General features: G+C 49.3%; 1 protein-coding gene across 1 annotated transcript; it reads left to right on the top strand.

The window, feature by feature from the left end:
* On the top strand, nucleotides 1-17,918 carry RPIA (ribose 5-phosphate isomerase A). Its single transcript, XM_074865481.1, has 9 exons — nucleotides 1-248; nucleotides 5,272-5,332; nucleotides 7,291-7,346; nucleotides 10,498-10,557; nucleotides 11,140-11,204; nucleotides 12,300-12,368; nucleotides 12,935-13,076; nucleotides 14,318-14,417; nucleotides 16,727-17,918. The coding sequence occupies exons 1-9, from the start codon at nucleotides 66-68 to the stop codon at nucleotides 16,822-16,824; spliced, it is 834 nt and encodes a 277-aa protein (XP_074721582.1). The 5' UTR covers nucleotides 1-65; the 3' UTR covers nucleotides 16,825-17,918.
* The last annotated feature ends 3,496 nt before the right edge of the window (nucleotides 17,919-21,414 follow it).

Raw genomic sequence — 21,414 nt, 5'->3', positions numbered from 1 at the left:
GAGCCGGCTCGGCCCAGGCCTCCAGCCCGTGCGGGAGAGCCCCCCGGGGGGCGGGCCGCGGCGGCATGCGGCTCCCCGGCCGGCTCGGCCCGCTCCGCAGCACGCCGCTGGCTGCCCGGCCGCCGGGGAGGGCCAGAGCGGGGCCGGCGGCGGGGAGACGCGCCCTGGCCCGCGGGCGGCTCGGCGGCACCATGGCCGAGGAGGCCAAGAGGCTGGCTGCCTGTGCAGCGGTGGACAAGCACGTCCAGGTGAGACGGCACCGGCCCCCCGGGGAGACGACGCGGAGCCCCCCCGGTAGACGGAGCGGCCGCGGGGGGCACGGAGCCTCCCGGTGCACGGAGGGGCTTCGGGGTGCACGGACCTCCCCGGTGGACGGAGCAGCCCCGGGGTGCAGGGACGGACCCCGGGGTGCAGGGAGGAGTTCTGGGGTGCAGGGACACGCCAGTTCACGGAGTGGCTGTGGGGTGCACAGACTCCCCCAGTGCATGGATGGGCTTTGGGTTGCACGGACCTCCCCGGTGGACGGAGCAACCCCGGGGTGCAGGGAGGAGCTCCGGGGTGCAGGGATCCCCCAGTGCACGGAGTGGCCCCGGGTGCAGGGACAGGCTCCGGGGTGTAGGAACCCCCCAATGCACGGAGCGGTTGTGGGTGCACAGACCCCCCCAGTTCATGGATGGGCATTGGGTTGCACGGACCTCGCCGGTGCATGGAGCAGCCCCAGGGTGCAGGGACGGACCCCGGGGTGCACAGAGGAGTTCTGGGGTGCAGGGATCCCCCAGTGCACGGAGTGGCCCCGGGTGCAGGGACAGGCTCTGGGGTGTAGGGACCCCCCAATGCACGGAGCGGTTGTGGGGTGCACAGACGCCCCCAGTTCATGGATGGGCTTTGGGTTGCACGGACCTCCCCGGTGCATGGAGCAGCCCCGGGGTGCAGGGACGGACCCCGGGGTGCACGGAGGAGTTCTGGCGTGTAGGGACACCCCAACGCGTGAAGTGGCCCCCGGGTGCACAGACTCCCCAGTGCATGGATGGGCTTTGGGTTGCACGGACCTCTCCGGTGCACGGAGCAGCCCCGGCGTGCAGGGATGGGTTGTGGGGTGTATGGGCCCCTCGTGTGCCCCCCACCCCAAGCATGGATGGTCCCGGAATGCAAGGAGGGACCCTGGGGTGCATGGACGGGCCCTGCCAAGCCTCTTCCTCCCTTGCTTTGGACTGCGCGCCTTCAGCCTGGAGAGAGGGAGAAAACTGCTTCTCCCTTCCCATCTCTGCGCTTGCACATGCCTCGTCCGGCTCAGCACGGTGCACCCCAAGTTTGGGGTAACACCTTGCACCTCCAGACTTTCACCGTGCACTCTCCTGTGAGCTGGGCTGCAGTGGGAGCTCAAGCTAATGCCGTGTCCTGCTGCTTTCTCAAAGTCTGGGGTGCTCCGCTGCTGCACCCTGTGCCCCAGCACCCAAGCACGGAGCAACAGCCCCTAAGCACGGGGTCATGTCCTGTCCTCTGCGGGGAGGGAAATGCAGCACAGGGCTTTAATCAACCCTTTGAAGGTCAGATAGGACTGGAGCTGCTTGAGGTTTGACACAGGCTGATTGTGAACGCTTGGACGATCAACGGTTAAAGTCACGCAGGGGTTTATCACAGTGTTTGCTGTGCAAGTCCTTTCGCAACAGCAGTGATGAAATGGGCTTAGAGTCGCTGCCAAGGAGGTCGATGTTAGCACTTGGAGGGGGAAAAAATTCCCTTTTCCTTCCTGCTCACCCCTGCTGGGTTGGTGCCTTGAGGTTCAGCTGCTTCCCTGGTGTCCGATAAATGTTTCACTTGTTTTGCAGCTTCTACTTCCTCTGAACAGTCTGTACCTGCCTGCAGAGAGCACAGCCACTGCTATCCGAGACCTAACCCCTGCCTGGCCAGTGCGCTCCAAAGCTGTCCGTGGGGTGGGGGAGCTGGGGGGTGGACCTGCGGTTGCATAAACCCCCCATTTCTTATCCAAGGCAAGCCCCAAAGTTGCACATCGAGGGGTTGCAGGAGGAAGGACTTTGTGTCACAAGGTGTGGAGCCGAGACACGGCTGCTGCTGTGGGTTGTCACGAGCTGAGTGTGCCTTTGATTTGGGCTAAAACGTGACTCTTAATTTTGTATTTTTCCTAGTGAAATAGCTGGCCTTTGTGCTATTTTATGGTCGAGCAAACTTAGGGTGATGTTTCTGGCTGTGTCCCAGCTGATTAAAGTTCAGGGCCTGGTTAGTGAGGCTGATTAAGTAAAATAGGCATTGATATTTGGGGTAATTATTAATCTGGGGTAATACTGTAATGCAAGTTGGTTTGAAGCTACAGTGGAGAGCAGGTTAGATTCACTGCCAAGGAGTTAGAAGGTCTCAGCTGTCAGAGAAAACCTGTGTCCCCTTCAGCTTGTCAGGGTGCAGCTGCTGTTTCTAACGGATAGGGTTGTGTTTGGCCGTTAGAGCTATCGCTGTTAACAGAGGGAGCAGTGTAATCTCTGCAAGCAGAGCTGCAGACTTCCCCCCTTGCACGGCAGGGACATGTGGGGGACATTACTGACTTCAGGGTTTGGTTATGCTGGACAAATCTCTTCTGCTTAACCGTGGCACCGGGGGCTTGGTCCTGGTACGAGATCAGGCTCCTCGCTTGGCATCCTCCTTCACACCCATTCCTATCTGTGCCAGCACAGCAGCTCCTCATGCAGCCCGTCACAGATGTAAACCTGGGGGTGGGTGGGGGGATTAGGAGAGGAGAACTTTCTTCTCTTTATATTTTTTAATTAAAGCCAAATTGGGGTGTTTATCCACAGCACTTGTCCCTGGGCAGCTGTAGGAGCAGGGTTCCCCAGTACCGGAGCAGACACCGAGATGACCAACCTCGGAAGCCGTGGGCTGTGCTGCCGTGACAGCTTAGAACAGCGGGGCTGGCACGGGACTTGGGACTTTAGAGCCGTAAGCTGCTTGGGGAGAGCTGGCTTTGTGTTTATACACCACCTCCGAAGGCAGGCTCTGTTAGTGTCTGTTAAAAATGAAAAGATGGCCGTAGGTCCAGCTGCCCCAGAGGACTGAGGAAACTTTGGGCTTTGCACTGTATTATCTTATGCTCTTTGCGCATGTAAATCCTAGTCTTGGAAGCTTACATTGGACTGGCTAGCCTGTGTGGTGCTGCTGATACCCACTTGATGTGCGTTGCCTTGTCAGCATCAGTAATGTTGGGCAGCGTCTCTAGGCCCTTGGGTTAGCTGAGAAAATGCTGTGGTCATTGCTGACTCCACTCATGGAGTCTGTACGTGGATCCTCAGCTGTGCTGTGGCTCTGTGCCTTGGTTTTGTTTGCTGGGGTTTTAGTAAACAACCCGAAATGGATTTTTTTTTGCATGGAGCACTGCTACTCAGTTCTGTGAGCTGGACCTGCCCTTTGCACACTGACCTTGTGCTCTGCTTCTCAGGAATGTTTGCCCTGCCCCTGTTTTTAAAAGTGGATGTTTTTTGGCTGGTTTTGCCCCTGGTCTGGCTGGGGTTGGAGCTGAGGAGGGAGAGGTGGGAGCTGCAGTAAGCCAGTTTGGACTGGCTTAAATTGTTGTTCTGGGAAACCCACTTAGCCGAAGGCCTTGCCACCTCCTAAGGGAGGGTGCTTCACCCCTCCTCACTGATAAATGCCTTCAAGTTTATTGCCAGCAACGGGCTGGGACCCTTGTGAGCTCTCCCCACTCCATTACAGTGGAGTTGCTGATGCTGAGGCTTTCTCCATCCTTTTAAGGCTCCAAGAAGCAGTTCCTGTAGAAACGAGGGCAAAGAGAAGAAACTGCCTCTTCCCAGGTCATGACAGGTCTCTTAGGAACACCGGTACTGCCCGTGTCCTGCCAGCCTCCGCTCAGCTTTGCTTGCCCCTTCCTTGGCTGGCCATGCTTGGCTCTGCCTGCCCGGGAAACTGAGAAACCTTGGGAGCTATTGGGTTTCTGTTGGCCATGCTGCAGGCGTGCAGCTGCGATCTGTTGCTTTCCCCGACTTTTTCAGAGTCACAGTGATTAGTGAGGGCAGAGGTATAAGCCGAGTCTCTGGTTGTGTGCTGGGTTTTGGAGAACTTTTAGTTTTTTGAGCTTTTAACCTTCAGAAGCAAGGGAAATCATTAATCCTGGGGGAGTGTGACCTGCCTTGAGCTCCACCTTTCCAGGCAAGCTTGTGTGCCACGAAGATTTTAGACGGTTGAAATGCTGCAGGTGTAGCTTTTTTCACAGCTGCTGAACTCTGGATTTGCTGCACATGGAGAAGGAGCTCCAGACCTGTCTAATATTCAAGAGATAATGCACAACAGCTCTGTGCCTGCATTTCTGTCTGGTTTCTGTCTCTGTAGTGATATTGGGCCTCCTTAAGTCAATTTAAGCTTTGGATCCCATCCAAAGAAAGGGAAGTACACTGAAAATTGGAAGTGTGCAAGAGGCTGCAGGTAGCTCTCAGTGGGTGGGAGATTGATTTGATAATAAACAGAGATTTACATCGCAAACCACCCTCTTGCAGAGGTAACACAACTGCACCCATCCACCCCTCAGCCTGCAGCACCTTTTAGCAGCATGTCAGTGTTATGGATGAGACAGTAGTGATCCTTCTTAAACCAGACCATAAGCTGAGAAAGGCCAGGGCTGAGCTGTGGTTAAAATATGATCCTCTTCAGCATATGCTGCCAGGCTTACCCACCTTTCAAGTGTGTTGCTGGACTCTCCTATAGGCAGTTATATACTCTGTTTTGGAGAGTGGTTTTTATTATATTCTGGGAATGGCTGCTGTGGTCTTTGCTTCGGCCGCGGGTACGTCTGTACTGTTTACTAACAATACAGTTGGCAGCAAACCCATGCTTTTACCGTGCGGCTTCCTTGGGAGATGTTATCTTGAGGTTGTTTCAGAGTCTTCCTTTGTGGTATTGTCTGAAACTCCCAGCTTTCCGGCAGGAGAGAGTGCATGGAGTGCCAGCAACCAGCAGCCAGTGTGCATTGAACACCCGGAGAGTCAGACCGTGGTGGTATTTAGCAAGCACGTGTCCTTTAATGAGAGGGCGAGTTGCTTAAAATCCCTTAGCCACAGACAGTGGTCATGCCCTCAGTGGCACAGTGTGTTCCCTTCCTTGCCTGCAGCATGCTGAGATGTGGGGTGTTGGCCTGCATCTCTGGGCAGGGTTTCTCTTGCATGTGTTTATAATGTCGAGTCTACCAGGAAAAGTGGACAGCCCTTGTGCCGAGCCCCCAGTAACAGCTCTCTCCTGTCTCTCTTTGATTTGCAGAACAATCAAGTTCTTGGGATCGGAAGTGGTTCTACGATTGTCCACGCAGTGCATCGATTAGGTAGGATGCTCCCCTTCGTGTCCTTCCCACTGCAGAAAGCCCCCTTGTCCGGCTGCCCTAACTGCTTGAAAAACATGCTGAATTGTCTGGATGCTGACTTAGAGCTGATGCGTTGGGTCTGTTCACTGACCACTGTGTCCTCCTTGAAGCTGATGCTTAAGACTGGGTCTTGTGCTCCACATTTATTGCATAGAGAGTCCTGAGGACGTAGCGATTTGCCACCTGTTCTCCCCATACAGCCAGGCAAAGCGCTTTACTGGCACCCACCACAAACTGGAACTGAACCCCTCTGTTTCGTCCCAGCTCTGCTCCATCCTAAATCCTAACTTGCTTGCTTTGTGGCTGTGGGCCACGCAGCTGCTCTGCTTCCATTAACCCATTTGTATGCGGCTGACGCAGCTCACTCACATCCATGTTATTCACATTGAGGGTCCTGCTGAGGTGTAATGAAAATGAGGAATGTGAAATCCTGCTGCATTTTTTTTTTTATACCCTACAGCTAGGTTTATGTGCTTTTGCCCCAGGTGCAAGTTTCCTCAAGGTGCGAATCACAAAATTTCAGCAAAACATTCAAGTGAGGCAAATGCATTTTTGCAAAGTGAATGTGAGGGTAATTGTCCTCATGCTTCATTACAGAGGGCTCAGAGATTTGAAGTTTCCTTTGCAGGGCACTCTCAGCCCTAGGGCAGATCTGCTTGTGGAGGTGCTGTACCTCATCTTGCTTCGCTGTCCTTGGATGCAAAACAGAGCAGCTGGGTGTGACAGCTCGGGAGTGCAGCATTGGCCCTGTCCATGGGGGTCTTGCTTGGATGCAGAGGGGCACTCTCGTTTGGAAGCTGAGCTCAGTGTGTCCCCCCTGGGTGGCTCTGCGTGGCGGGGAAGTCGCCTGGTGACCTTCAGCTCCCTGGGGCAGAGCTGTCCCCCGGCCCACCGCGGGTGGGCGGGACTGAGGTCTGAGCACAGCGCAGTGCTTTGCTTCACAGGGAAACAGCAGAGATGGTGCTGGGCCTGCCCCTTGGCACTCCCGCCACCCCACGCTGTGTGTAGAACACACTTATTTGTCTGGGAGCTGCGGTTCAGCTTTCTGGGTTTGGCTCCATATTGCAACCCCTCCTGACTCTAGCACAGAATCAGTCTCTAAATAAATGGGTATAGTATTTAAAGTGAAGTGCCTGTTCCAGGCTGCAAATTCTGACTTTTCATGTCTACTGAATGTGTTAGCACTGGGATGTGGGTTGTAACAACATACAGCCTCACATATTGCATCTTCAGTCCTTCCAGCAGCAGCATTACCTTGAAGCATGTAGCCTGTGTGCTTGCTCTGATGCGAGTGCAGTTGCTGACTCTTGGGCTGCTGGCATATGCCTAAGTATTGTAATTACTAAAATAACATTTTGTCCATAATGATATCTTAGTAATAGATTTTAGTCATTTGAGGTTAACCTGGGGGAGGAAATATTTCCTTCCATTTAATGGAATACTGTATTTTATTAGTCCTTTCCCTGCCATATATTTAAATGTTCTGTAATAAATGAACGTGATGTCCCCAAGGCAAGAAGCCAGAAAACCTTTCAGACAGCTGCTGAAGCTTTCTGTTTACAAGAAGTGCAGCAAAACCTGTCTAATGGAGTGAGAGAGGGAAGTGGGGATAATTTCCCAGGTGACGATTTGCTGACGAAGCTCCTCTGCTGCTGGAGACACAAAGGTTAATGGCTCATGGTGTCTTGGGCTGAGCCAGGGTGGGTGTTTAAACATTTCTGACTGTAGAAACTGAGCCTTAGCCTATGCAGGGTGGCACCTGTTTGTGTTTTGAGCATGACTGAGTTATTTGCAAGCCAAGCAAGTAATTGCAGTGATTCAAAGGGGCTGCTCTGAACTGAGATTTCTTAAAGTGGAAGTTAGTGTGTTTTTTCCTTCTGCAAAGAACAAACCGAGCGTTCTGCTTTTTTTTCCTGCAGCTGAGCGGGTCAAACAGGAGAACCTGACAATTGTCTGCATCCCTACATCTTTCCAGGTAAGTGCTTTCCTCCTTTGCTTTCTACTAGTCCAGACACTCATTCGGGGGATCTTTCCTTTGGCTGCGGGAGGCAACCACGCTGCTCTCTGGACTGGCTCACTGCAGTGTGAGTTAACTGAAAGCACCAGTGAAAGCAGTCATGGTGCAGCCTGCAGATGGACCTCATGAAGCCAGCAGTGATGGTGCTGCGTTACCCTGACCTGAGCTGCAGCGATGCCGTAGTGCTAGGAGGTGTGTTTTGAGCCAGTGTGGTGATGCTGGTTATGTCAGTGTTGGTGCGTGACTTGATCTGGATCCTGCTTGCAGAAAAATGCTTAGTAGTGAACCAGACTCATAACACAAAACTCATTGGAGACGCTTAGTCTCCTATGATTCTGTATCAAGGCCTGGAAGCTGTAAAAGTCACGCTGCAAGCAATAATAGCAAGCTCATGTGTTTTCAGCAGGAACTTGAAATGCATTAACTGGCTTTTATAAGAAATTGCAGAAGAGAAATGAGCTTATTGTTTCCTTTGCTGCGCAGCTTTTGCAGGGATTGGTTCATACCAAGCTAGCTGTTGAGAGGTTTGCAGGGAGAGGGAGAACATGGCTTGGTGGTGAAATGCAGAGCTGCTGGGGAAGCTTCTGAGCTGCTTCCATGCCTTCAAGCAGCTGGCTTTGGTCTCTCTGCCCTTACTCCTTGTGGTGGGAACACGCTACAGAGGAGCAACTGTCACCTTGTGCCCTATGGGCAGGGAGAGGTGACATTGCCAGTCTGCAGGGATGGGGACCACCCATGGGGTTTTCAAGGCTGGGTGGCAATGCCCCAGTCTGGGAATTGGCCATGTGTCCTTCTCACGGTCCTGGTGTGGACCTTGGGATTGTACTTTTATCACAACTTTTTCACTGTGAGGACAGTCAAGCAGTGAGGCAGGCTGCCCAGAGGGGCTGTGCAGAGTCCATCCTCAGAGGTTTTCAAGACCTGAGTGGGTAAGGCCCTGAGGAACCTGGTAGCTGACTCTGCTTTGATCTGGAGGTTGGATAGAGATCAACCTGAATTATCCTAAAATCTTATGAAAACTTAAGCATCCTCTTACCCTGCAGATGTTCTTTAAGTGTGAGTGTGGGGGGATGGGACTCTCTCTTTTCCCAGCTGTTGCAAACAACCAGCGGCCAATTGGGGTATAATACAAACTGCTGCAAAGGGCGAAGCGTAAAAACTAGATTTTTTTTTTCTTTTTTAACATATATCAGTACTTCTGTTGCATATATAGACTGTGGTGAGACCCTGTCTTTGATCCCCATCCTCAGATACCATGTCCCATGAACCTAGGAAGAGTGCTCTGAGTTCAGTCATTTGGTCTTGAAGAAAATATTGATAAAGCTCTCATAGTGAACGTGGGCTGGAGCCTGTCCTGCCTTGAAATGTTGGGATAGTTCGTGTAACACTACAGAGTTTCTTACTAGTAAAACAAAATGGTTGCTGTTAAAGGGAAGAGATTGATCATACACCTGCAGGAGCCAAAATCCCCCAGACATGAGGCTGCCTCGTATCTTTTGCAGCCTCTTAGACCTCGACCAGTTCCAAGTGAAGCATTCCCAGGTTAGCCAAACAGCATCTTATTTTCGCTATGTACAGGTGTAAGTGGCTGCCTGAGGTCACTGGCAAGGAAGAATTGCTTTTAGTGGGCTTTTATTCTCCTCCCTTCCCTTTTGTCAGGTTGGGTTATTCCATCACCATCAGTAAAGCTAGAGCCGGGGTAAGTATCTGTCCCTTGGCTTTTGTGTTGTTTCTTCTTTTCACCCGGACATGTGCCAAGAGCACAGAGCGAGACCGTTCTTGGCAAGTGCTGTGCAGTTACCAACGCTTTTCCCCCAGCTGTGGGAGCTCTGCTTTTGATTTCTGCTGGTCTGCTCCCATCGCCTCGCAAGCAGAAAGCCTGGAGAGAGCCACCTCGTTTCCACACTGCTGACTCTAAGCCTGTTCAGGGTCTGGCCTGCATGTGCAGCACAGTGTTTTTCAATGCTTTCAGTTCCCAGATCCCTGAAATCTCTTTACATGGACACCATGTAATGAATTGAAACCCACTGGTTTTTATTCTTTTTATTTTGTGAGTGCTTAGGACAATCCTAATGCGCAGAGCAAGAGCCCACAGCCCATGGGTGTTAAAACTGCATGCTATGAAGTCCCACAATAAACAATTCAAATCATATCTCATTGCCAGGAGTACCACCTGCTAACTCTTCTTAATGTTTCTGAGGTGCACTGATCTTACTGATGCACTTTGTTAGTGTTAGTGGGTAAAATTCAGGGGAAAAAGTTGATCCAGGCTGTCTCACTGGGGTTTCTTGGATTAGCTACAGCATGGTAGGAAGTTCAGACTCGAGCAGAGTCGGTGCAAGGATGGGGATTTCACTCAGGCGATGCTTTGTATCACAGAAAATTCAACCAGTTCAAGAATTTCTAAGCTTGAACTTCTGTTTAAACTCTTCAACCAGGTGGAGGGTAACTCGGGACCAAGTGAAGGGTAACTTTGGGTGCTCTGTGCTGTATTGCCACTAGAGGGAAATACATGGCTACTTCAGTAAATCAGAGCCACCAAACAGCTGTTTCAGGAGGCTTCCCACACTTTTTCCATGAGTTGTACTTTTCTTGTTTTGCTTTTGTTTCTTTACAATATGAAAAATATTCTCATCATTAGTGCCCTATTGCTATGGTGTAAATATTTCACTTTCTTGCTCCCATTTTTCAGCCGAAGGAAATCAGAAGGGCTGGATGGGTGCTAGGGAGAATGATGTCCAAGTTGAAACAACACAGAGCTCAAAAATCCCATGTCTGCTGTAATGCTTAGATACAAGTGATTCCACCAAGCTGATGGGGCCTCCTGCTTATTTAGTATGGGGAGACCTGAAGCCAGGACTCCTGTTGCACCATTTGAACATTTTAGTTCAAATCAGCAGCAGTGTTTTCTTTTGATGAAAATAATCTGGTCTGGAAGCATCATTCTCTCCTTTTTGTGGCTGGCTGCAGCCTCTCCACCAGCTCAGGGTGGAGCAGTGGAGCTCTCCCAGGGAGAATCCATCCTTGCTGCAGCTGTGGGAATGACATGATGAGTCTGTTTTCCTTTCCTGCCACCGGTAAATGGTGTTTGTGTGTTCCTGGTGCACAGGCCCGTCAGTTGATCCTGCAGAACGGCTTAACACTAAGTGACTTGGACCGACATCCAGAGGTAAGTGTGACCACGGAGGTGAGACCTCACCCGACCTTCCTCTAACCTGGTCCTTCGTAAAGCATCAGGCTCCTTTGTCCTCCCCTGAGGATGAGAGTTTAGGCAGCCATGCTGCAGAACATGAGCAAGAACTAGCTTAGTTTATTTTTTTCCCAAGCCTTAGCCTTGTCTTAGTGCTTGTCCCTTTAGATGGCAAGTAGGCTGCCAAATTATGTTTCTTCCAGATGTTTGGCATCTCTTCCAGGATGAGGCTTGCTGGCCTGAGATGGGGATATGGCATTGCTGAAGTGTTGTGATTTTCCCCAGGAGGCCCCCTTCCCTTAGCTGACAACACTAGAGGCTGACATGATGTGCCTTACAGGCCAGCAGTTGTGTTTGTGTTTTTTCTCGCGTGCCTGTGGTTTAACTGCGGCTGGTATCCTTGGGTGGATGATCAGATGCTCATCTCTGGTCAGGCTGGCATGATGTGGTCCCAGCTCTAATAACATTTCTGGCTGCTGCTTGGGACCTGACACCCTCTTGAGCTGTGCCTTGATGCTGCATGGGAGAAGTTTCCACACCAAGTTTCTCCTCTTCCTACAGCTCGATGTTGCCATCGATGGAGCAGATGAAGTGGACTCTGACCTCAACCTTATCAAAGGTGGCGGGTGAGCCTTGCTGTCCATCTGTCTGTGTGCGGCGCTGGTGGTGGTGGCCTCTGAGCGTCCTTTTCGGGCTGCGGATGTCTCTGGGGGTGGGCTGGAGAGCCTGACGGGGCCCTGTGCAGGGCTGTGCATGCACCTGCAGTGGGAGATGGCTCCTGACCAAGAGTGTGTACAAGGGACAAGGAGGATAAAATGATTGGATTCTGCACTTGGGCCACAACAACCCCCAGCAGCGCTACAGGCTTGGGGAGGAGTGGCTGGAGAGCTGCCAGTCAGAGAGGGACCTGGGGGGGTTGATTGACAGCCGTCTGAACACGATCAAGCAGTGTGCCCAGGTGGCGGAGAAGGCCAATGGTATCCTGGCTTGTATCAGAAATAGCGTGGCCAGCAGGGACAGGGAAGCCTATACTCGGCACTGGTGAGGCCGCACCTCGATGATTGTGTTCAGTTTTGGGCCCCTCACTCCAAAAAGGCCATTGAATGACTCGAGCATGTCCAGAGAAGGGCAACGAAGCTGGTGCAGGGTCTGGAGCACATGTTGTATGAGGAGCGGCTGAGGGAACTGTGGAGGTTTAGTCTGGAGAAGAGGAGGCTGAGGGGAGACCTCATGGCCCTCTACAGCTACCTGAAAGGAGGGTGCAGAGAGCTGGGGATGAGCCTCTTGAACCAAGTAACAAGCGATAGGACAAGAGGGAATGGCCTCAAGCTGCACCAGGGCAGGGTCAGACTGGCTCTTAGGAAGTATTTCTTTGCAGAAGGGGTTGTTGGGCGTTGGAATGGGTTGCCCAGGGCAGTGGTGGATTCCCCATCCCTGGAGGTGTTTAAGAGTCGGGTTGACCCAGCACTGAGGGATCTGGTGTAGTTGGGAATGGTCAGTGTTAGGTTAATGGTTGGACTGGATGATCTTCAAGGTCTTTTCCAACGTAGATGATTCTCTGATTCTGTGATAGGGCAGGGGAATGAGCCCTGGTGTGGCACAGGGGCAGCACTAAAACCAGCCAGAACATGATGGAGGGGACTGGATTTCAAGGCCAACAGGCCCATTGAGGAGCAGTCTGTGTTCTGATTTGTTTTATTTTTATTTTTTCCCCCTTCCAGTGGCTGCTTGACGCAGGAGAAGATAGTCGCAGGATATGCAAAGTGCTTCATCGTTATTGCCGATTACAGGTGAAAATATTACTATTCACTGTACCTCTCTGTCCCGCGGGAGGATGCGGATGGTCCTGTGTTAGGCCATTATTGTCCTTGGGTCAGGGGAGCAGAAATAGGTGGAAATGAGCCTGACTCCCAGTGCTTTCGCAATTCAATTTAGCTTTTTTTCTTAATTTTCAACTCAGCAGGTCTGCTTAGGAGTCAGCAGAGCTTGTGGGGAAATGGCTGCTCTGCTCTTTGAGCTCAGTGATTGTCAGCACAGAATAAATTTCCCCTTCTGTACATACAGCCGCGGGGCTGTAGAAAAAACAACTCGTGTCCTGCTTGCCCCAAACATGTCAAAACAGGGCTTATGAGTGCATAAAGCATCGTGCATTAAACTGGTTCTTCCTACACGTGTGCACATGTGAACTGACCGCTGTGCCCTCCAGGGCCTTATGCCTGAGGGGTTTGCAAGAGGTAATGTAGTAATGTTAATGGTGTGTACTGGGTCTGGCTGAGCCGGAATTGGTTTTCCACTATAGCAGCCCTCATGGTGCTGTAATGTCTGATGCTAGTCCCACCTCAAACTGTGTCCTCAGGAAAAAATCCAAGAGCCTTGGGGAGCAATGGAAGAAGGGAATTCCTATTGAAGTCATCCCCATGGCTTATGTCCCTGTCACCAGAGCCCTGACCAAAAACTTCGGAGGTGCTGCGGAGCTGCGGATGGCTGTTAGCAAAGCGGTATGTGTCCCTGATCAGCCCCGTGTCCCCAGAGGAGCCACCTGAATGTGGGCTAATGGAGGACCAGAGGCCTGGCCTTTCATCTAGTTAAATCTGGACTTTCACTCCTGCAAGTGACATCTTGTGTAATTCCTCCTAGTTATATTTTGGTTAATGAACTGTGTGTTTAGGTGTTCAGGCTGCTCATTGAAAGTCTCTCTGGCTTATATCTCCTAAAGCAAACATCCTTGAGCAGGGAGAGATGGAATCGCCAGTCTGGGTCTGACCTCCTGCTCTGTGGGGATGCTGCGGGGCTGGAGGGCAGTCTGTGCTGCCAAAGAGGGTCTCGAGTTTGGGGAGCAGCTCACGTTCCATCCTGGGCTTCTCTGTACCACACGGAACCAGACTAAATTAAAACTGAAGCTGCTTTGTCTCAACTGCCACTGTCTGATCCTGACTTGGGCAGCAGAGCTTTGCCAGCCCACTGTTGCATGGTAAGGGAAAAGGAGGTCTGTCTGCAGCAACAGCTGGAGTTAATGCCTGAAGGCTGAAGACTTGTTTTTAATGTCTTTAATCCCAGAAGACTCTAGGGACTGCATTTGGGTGCCTGAGAAGAGCAAGCCAGTCATTCTCTGTGAACTTGAGACCAGTCTCATTTGGAGAATGCACATTAGTGCTGCTCCAGCACGAGCCGTATCCCTGGAGGATGCTGGTCCCTCCTGGCATGTGTGGTTGCACACCCTGCTCAGCGCTGCTGAAACACCTTGTCCTGAGCCCCAGCTGTCTCTGCTCTCTTGAAAGGACCCAATTGCTCCTTCTGTTGGGCTTGAGAGAGTGCTGGGTATGTGGGACGCTGAAGTCCAGCAGTTCTTCAACTCCAAAACCTCCCCATGGCATCCAGCAGCATGCTTTTATCACTGGGGCAGAGGGGTCTTACTTTGGCTTCAATTGCCTGTAATACCTTTTTAGGACATTAACATAGCTTTACTCTTGTGAAAAGGATCCCCTGTTGCAGTGATGAAATTGTGTCGTTGTTTCCAGCTTCTGCATGATTATCTGTACCCAGGAGAATGAGGAACGAGCAGTTGCCTTGGGTGATGGTTTTACTTACAGGCTTATTGTGGACTGCCCTGATTTATGTGGTTTAGAGAGTCATCATTTGTTGCAGTGGGGATGGCTGGTCCTGCGAGGGCTGTGACAGTCCCTGGCTGGGCTCAGTAGCCAAGGAGCTCGTGGTGGTGACAAATAGGTTTGCTTCTCAGGGCCCCGTGGTGACAGACAACGGGAACTTCATCCTGGACTGGAAGTTTGACAAGGTTCATGAATGGAGTGAAGTGAACACTGCTATAAAAATGATACCAGGTAATGTCTGTGATTTTTAAAAAAAGGGAAAAAAGCTGGCTAAGGCTTGGTCCATGCTAGGTAACCCTGACCGTGGGAACTCTCCCCTGAATAGGAGGAAGTGTGTGTGTGTGTGTTTACTGCCCTCTTACAGGTCCCTACATTTGTTTCTACTCGAGAGATCTATCAGCTGAATTAGTACAACTGTGCCCACATGGCATGTCCATAATGTGGTGAAAACCTGGGGTGATGCTGGCTGACTTTTGACACTGTTTCCCGTTATTCATGCCAGCCTGTGCGCACCCTCACTCTCCTTGTGCCCATGTAGAGAGGGACTTTTAGTGGAAACACGAGTGGACTCTGGAGGGAGGGTTTGCACTGGGTTACGGTATTTTCTAGAAGCTACTTACAGCTCTGCACCCCATTACCATGGTGTAGCCCTATGGGCTCGCCTTGCTGTGAGGGTGCAGTGTATCCTAGCTGTTGCTGTGCGAGAGAGCTGCAGTGGCTGATCACACTGTTTGCAAATGAAATGGCCTCTGCAAGATCTCCTGCCTTGCGTGAGACCTGCTGCCCAGGCCAGAGCTGCTTCTGGATGATCCAGGACTGCCCAGGGGAGTGGCACTCGCTGGACTTCAGTGAAGCAGCAGATAGACTGGCTCAGCCACACCTGGATATCTATCTGGTTATCTTGGCACAGGCTGCTCTTGAATCTGGTCAGCTTTGGAATACATATTATTGTATCTTCTATCTTTGAGTTTATCCCAGATACCTGCCCGCCCCTGAAGTCCATAACGCAACTACCTTCACTGACTGTTCGTGCGTTGTCAGAGCATGCAGAAACAGGTTGGGATCCTGTTGCACAAGCCTTGGTGTCCCCACAAAGCAGCAATATATTGTCCTGGCACCACAAGAGCATGCAGAGGCCATGGATGTAGGCTGGGTGAAGAGTCACCAGTAATTTCTAGTTGCTTCTGTTCGGTGGCTTTTCTTCCTTCAATGCTCCTTATAAGGCTGACTTACTGAAAATATACCCATTTTCTTTTTTCCTACTCTAGGAGCAAACTGCTAGGATGCTACCTCTGCCTTGGCTTGTCCTGGTGTCTTTGCTGTCTGAATAATTACCTGGCACTTGCTTGCAGCCAGCAGTAGATGGCAGGTTCAGATCTTCAGCAGGAGCAGTTCTAAATGAACCAGTAATGGATCTAAATGAACTGGTGACAGCTGCTGGTCTGGGCTGTCCCTGGTGCAGTGCTCCGTATCCTAATGTGGTTGCTGCCCATGACTGTACAGATGTCTGTATCATGAGAGCTCTTTCTGTGCAAGAGAGAAACAGTGGCTGGGCACACTGTTTGCAAACAAAGCAGCCTTTCTGCAAGGACTTCTTCCTTGTGTTTCTTTTGGTTGAGAGATGAACGGTGAATGATGGGACCCATTCCACTGCTTTGGCGTGGAGATGGTCTCAGCATCATTTGCTGCTGAGAAATGGACCTGCTAAGGGGAGAAGGGCATCTTCCCTACCCAGAAGTGGATGAGCAGAACTGTTAAAGCCTAAATTCAGTGGTGATAGCAGGGCTTTGGCCACTGCGTGTTTGTGGTAGCCCTTGTCCTCCATTTCTTCCTATCTTTCTGTCTCCTGGCTGTGGCTCAGTGATCACTGTGAAGTTAGGAGCACCCCATAATTAAATGCAACCAAAAGGACCTTTGCAAACGGGTTACAGATTGCAAAGGTAGCATCAGATCTGCTGTGACTTAACGTTTGAGCAAGTGTTATGCAGGTGTTCTCTAACAGGATAGTTTTTTCAGATGCAGTTGGAGGCAAAGTGAGCAGGTCTGTGGCTGCGTGTAGCTTCCTCTTGCTCCCATGGGTTATCAGATGGCTGAAAATCACAGAATCATCTAGGCTGGAAAAGACCTTGAAGATCATCCAGTCCAGCCATTAACCTAACACTGACAGTTCCCATCTACACCATATCTCTCAGCGCTATGTCGACCCTACTCTTAAACCCCTCCAGGGATGGGGACTCCACCACCTTCCTGGGTAGCCCATTCGTGATGTGTTAGTGTAATGGTGGTGGCTGGGGTGGTGTGAATGTCAGGGGGAGATTTGGGAGTCGTTTCTCACTCTCTGGGGAGAGGTTCTTCTGGGAGTGGCCGCATGGAAAAGACTTCCTGGGGGCTCCCTGTGCGGCCGATGCAACATCACCCAGGTTGGACACCTCTGATGGAGGCATTGGCGCCTTTTAATGAACAAAACCATGGGCAGAGCAGAGGATTCAAGCAATGGCGTGGCTCTGGCATTAACCAGGACGTGAACTCTTGTTCTGCAGGTGTGGTGGAGACAGGACTGTTCATCGACATGGCAGAGGTGGTGTACTTCGGCATGGAGGATGGCTCGGTCAGCGTGCGGGAGAAGCAGCCTCGCTGACGCTGGCGCGCTGCCTGCTCTGTTTTGCCTTCGGCCCGTTTGATTCAGCTGTTGTAATGGTGCCAACCTGACGTTTTGCCTTAATGAGCAGCGGTTATTGCAAAAGATGGATGGGAAGTTGGTCAGAATCCGCTGACGTGATACTGAATGTCTTTTTTTAAAAACAAAAAATTATATTCTATTTCTATATATATATATTTTTACTTTACAGGGATGTTGTCTTTTTTTAAAGAATCATTTAAACAAATTGCTTTAACATTTTTATTTTATTTTCTAAGAAATACTTACCAAAAAGAATATTCCTTGTTTTGTGGTTTTGTTTTTTTTTTTTCTTTTTTTGAACAGAACTTGAACCCTTCTGGTTGCTTGTAGTGCTTAGTGATTGAGGTCAGAAATACAATCCTAATGCATCGTTCCTAACCACCCTGGCTGGGAGGGTGACGTACATAATGGGAGCGCATCCAGTCGGGACCTGCTGATGCCTTATTTGGAACCTTTTTGGTTCAGTATTTTATGCCTTTTATTTTTCTATACCACTGTTTTTTAATAGTTCAGGATGTCTAGTTGTCCTCTGTGCACATGACAATTCTCTGAGCCTAGGGTGGTCTCTACATCCCCCTGTCTGGGACATTAATAAGGGCCTTTTCTGGGCCTCTGTATGGAGGAGACATTCATCCTTTGAGCCAAATTCTGCTCTCCATTAATTCAGTACCTCTGACTGAAGTCTGTTCCTGTAGCTGGAGATGTTTGGGACTTTGTCCTTGTAAACCGAGAGCAGAACTGGGTCCTTGATGAAGTTTACAGAAGCATATTTGAGCAGCTTAGGGCAGCATGGAACACTGTTCAGTGGCAAATTACTTGATTTGGAATGAAGGTTAATTATCACCCCTCGCAGCTGGTTGATTTGTGGAAGGATCGAGCAGAACACACAGGAAAACTGAGTCTTCCTGCCTAAATTTTCCACATGTAGCAGGAGAGAGACACTCGTTCAATATCTTGTTCTTGATGTACAGGTGCTTTGCGTGGTTCTGATGTCAAAATACAGGCCCTCTCTTTGTGTTGTAGACACTGAAATAAAGAGCTGTTATACCAGATTTGGTGGTAATTTGGTTCTTAAAGTAACTATTTTGTGGACAGCAAGGCAGGTCGTCATCAGACTAACTTCTGCTGTAGTTTTCCCCTTAGAAGGGCCCTTCACCGAGGCAAAATTCACCCTTCTGCATTTGATTTCTTTTTGTTCAAGGCATATACATTATTTTAAATTAACCAGATCATCTAATCAACACTTGTCTTGAGACTGTCTTAAATTTGTATGTCTAAAACATCTAAATACCTATTTTTACATCCTTAGATTTTCCCCTTCCTGCACATCTGTTCTGTTAATTCTGAAGCCCTTGTACTGAGCAAACTGGCTGCCACCCAGCCAACAACTTGCTGGAAACACTGGAATATCTTGTCCCACAAACCTGATGCTGCAGAAGCCGTTTGCAAAGCCCTAGTTCTTGCCATGGGCTGTTTTCAGATGAATCTTGGGCTCCTAATGTAATCCTAGATAAACAGAGAGCAATTGAGCAAAGCTTTGTGCCCAAGCGCCTTCTCACTCTTCATGCTTCTGTAAATGAGATTAGCAGGAGAGAATGTTGCTGTTGACTCTCCTCTCTCTCTCTGAAATCAAACAGCTCCTTCTCAAAAAGCCAATAAAACCATTACCACACCATTACTTTCTGGCCCTGGACCAGATGTGATCTCATTCAGTTTTTGTGCTTAGCAGGGGCTTGTTAAATCTAAGCCTGAAGGTGGCAAGTCTGATTCTTGAGTTTCTCTGAGTGCTTGGGATGCAGGTAACACTGGTGGGTGCTTTTGCAACAGATGTCCCTGCTGGGGTGGGACTTTGTGTGGGTCTGGGGCTGTGGGTTATGGGTACAGAGTTCACTGTACTACAGAGGTGGAATTAAAATCTCTGGATGGAATTAAAATCCTTGAGGCGCTGGAGAAGATTTGGTGTCTGAACCAGTTCTGGAGGCTTTGTGCAGATTTCCCTTGTGCAAACTCCCCAGCTCAGATTTCAGTCACTAGAAGGATTTTTGAGTCAAGGGGCTATTAATGATCTGGTCCTTTCCCTCGGAGGCTGCCGACCTGTCATGACCATCCACATCTTCATCTGCCAGCATGTGTAGGGCACATTTAGGTGTGCAGAGAGTCCAACCCCTCCTGGGGTGGCTTTGGTGTGCCATGGCTCTGCCCTGTCACCAAAACAGCCTGCTTACACACAAGCCTAGCCAGGATCATGTCTGATGAAAACGAAGTGTGCAGGCAGCAGAGGTATTTCTAGTCCCTGGTCCTTGCTTGTCTAGATTATCACCATTATCATTATGCATGTTTTTTGGAGAGGTAACAGAATCACAGAAACACAGAATCGTCTAGGTTGGCAAAGACCTTGAAGATCATCCAGTCCAACCATTAACCTAACATTGACAGTTCCCAACTACACCAGATCCCTCAGCGCTGTGTCGACTCTAAAACCTGGTCTAAGAAACTAATTATTGCCATCTTTTTTGCTGCTATGTTGATTCATTTTGGCATTGCCTCTTAAGTTCCAAGCTACAAAACTGAGAACATCAGTTGGAATGAAATGGAACTTTTGCTTCCGTGAAGAGGCTGCTCTTATTCCTTATTGCTTATGTGAAGCCATAATCCTGTATTTGTGACATCAAAACTGTTTGCTGTGAGACTGATGCATTCACAAACAGAAGACAACCGTGATCAGGAAAGAAATAGCTAGAATAAGTAATTTGAAAGCTCATTCTTGTTCTAGCATCCTCCTAAAAAGAACCCCAAAAAACCACCCCCCCAAAAAAGAACAAAAACCACCCCAAACCCAACACCAAAATATAAAAAACAACATTCAAGTGTTCTTTAAAATTCATACAGTGAGGTGACTAACATTTCCTAGTCTTCAGGACCAGGATCTTCTCTCACAGTCCTTTCAACACAATGCTTTAATAAAATAGCAGCGACCACAGTTTATAACAGTAACAGTTTATAGGTGAGCATGCCATGGTAGACCTTCAGATAAGGGCAGGCACTGTGGGTACCCATGACTTCCCTGGGTAGGGACAGTTCAGCTGTGGCCACACCGGTGGGCTGCTCCCAACAGCTCTTGGGCTCGAGCTTCTTGAATTTGATTTTAACACCTTGGCTGGTTTGCACTGTGACATTTGCTTTGGACTTACATTTTCCAATGCTTGTTTCCCATACCAAGGTGCTCTTCATAAGAGCCTTAAGAAACCTTTAGAAATGGGGCTGTCACCTCTATCCCACCCTGCTCCCTTGCAGCTTGGGAGGAAGAGCAGGGACATGTTTTTAGAAGATGGCCGTGTAAAAAAAAAAAAAAAAGAAGCAGGTGGAAGGTGTCCTAAAGCCCAAGGCAGGATGGTTGTGGCTTTTTAGGGTGCTTTGCTGCAGCAAGTCCCGTTACCTGATGCTAACCACAGTGAGACGATGCAATCCAGCCCCTGCGCGCAAACCCTGGCGTCGCCTTTTGGCCCATGCCCAGGGGGTAATGCACCACTGATTTACCATTAGTGCTGAATTATGGATTAACTTGGCCCTGGAGAAAACAAACGTTTCAAGAAAAAGCAACAGCAGCGCTAAAATTAATGAGCAAGAGAGGTAATGAAACACTAGTCCCATTCCAAAAAAAATAAGCAATATAACTATAGTAAGAGAGTGATTCAGATTTGATGTAATTAACCTTTGGTTAATAGGTTAAATAATTAAGTTGAATTAATTAAACTAAGTAGAAAGAAATTAAGTGTTTAGTTAAAGTGAATCACCTTGTTCCATGTTATAAAACAACTATTACTGTCAAGTTTTTATTATTGTTACTGTAGGACGGGGTTTATGATCTGAGATAATTTTTGTCCTGAGAAATGTGACATAGAAAGAGATGAAAATAATTAAGCAGGCAGCACAGAGTATGTGTGCTCTGTGTATTAAGCCAAACAATTACCGTCAAAGTGATAAGGAGAAAATTTTACCAGTGATAAAAATTAGCTGTAATGATTATTAGTAAGCTGTAACGAGTATTAATATCTTTTAAACATAAAGCCAGATCCATTTGTAACCAGGTGGATTTAACCAAAAATTGTGTAGTGACACTGGCTTTGGTCCAGCTTCATCAGGAAAGAAGGAGGAAAATGAAAGAAGACCTCATTTTCAAAGTGATTTTTCAAATTTATCAAGCCTTGTGAATCTTCCAAAACTTCTCTGCAGTTTTATTTTACTCAGTACATTAGCAAAAAGGTGATGCATTTCAGCTTAAAGAGGAACTTAAAGACCTATAAACTGCCATTTTTTTGTACCTAAAACTTCTAAAGTTTATTCATTTCCCCTTCCAGTAATGTTAATGGGAGTCGTATCGTCTCCATATTGCCATAGCCCACCAGTGTCGGAAGAGTTAAAAAGCCCCTGTGTAATTACAGAACTTGCCAGGTGAGCTCTTTAGGTACTTGAACCTTGTGTGAGATTTATCTCCTGACTGGGCACTATGAATTACAATGAAGTTCCCCAATGAAAATTTGTCTGTAG

The sequence above is a fragment of the Strix uralensis genome, chromosome 4, assembly GCF_047716275.1.
Source record: "Strix uralensis isolate ZFMK-TIS-50842 chromosome 4, bStrUra1, whole genome shotgun sequence".
NCBI lineage: Eukaryota > Metazoa > Chordata > Aves > Strigiformes > Strigidae > Strix > Strix uralensis.
Note: the sequence above shows the minus strand (reverse complement) of the source record. Positions and strands in the feature narration are given on the sequence as shown.

What these genes read in the sequence shown, in the direction of transcription:
- RPIA (XM_074865481.1), top strand. Translation starts at nt 66, where the DNA reads ATGCGGCTCCCCGGCCGGCTCGGCCCGCTCCGCAGCACGCCGCTGGCT. An exon ending in GGATGGCTGTTAGCAAAGCG is followed by an intron (nt 13,077 to 14,317) that starts GTATGTGTCCCT and finishes TTTGCTTCTCAG; the next exon opens with GGCCCCGTGGTGACAGACAA. An exon ending in TGCTATAAAAATGATACCAG is followed by an intron (nt 14,418 to 16,726) that starts GTAATGTCTGTG and finishes CTTGTTCTGCAG; the next exon opens with GTGTGGTGGAGACAGGACTG.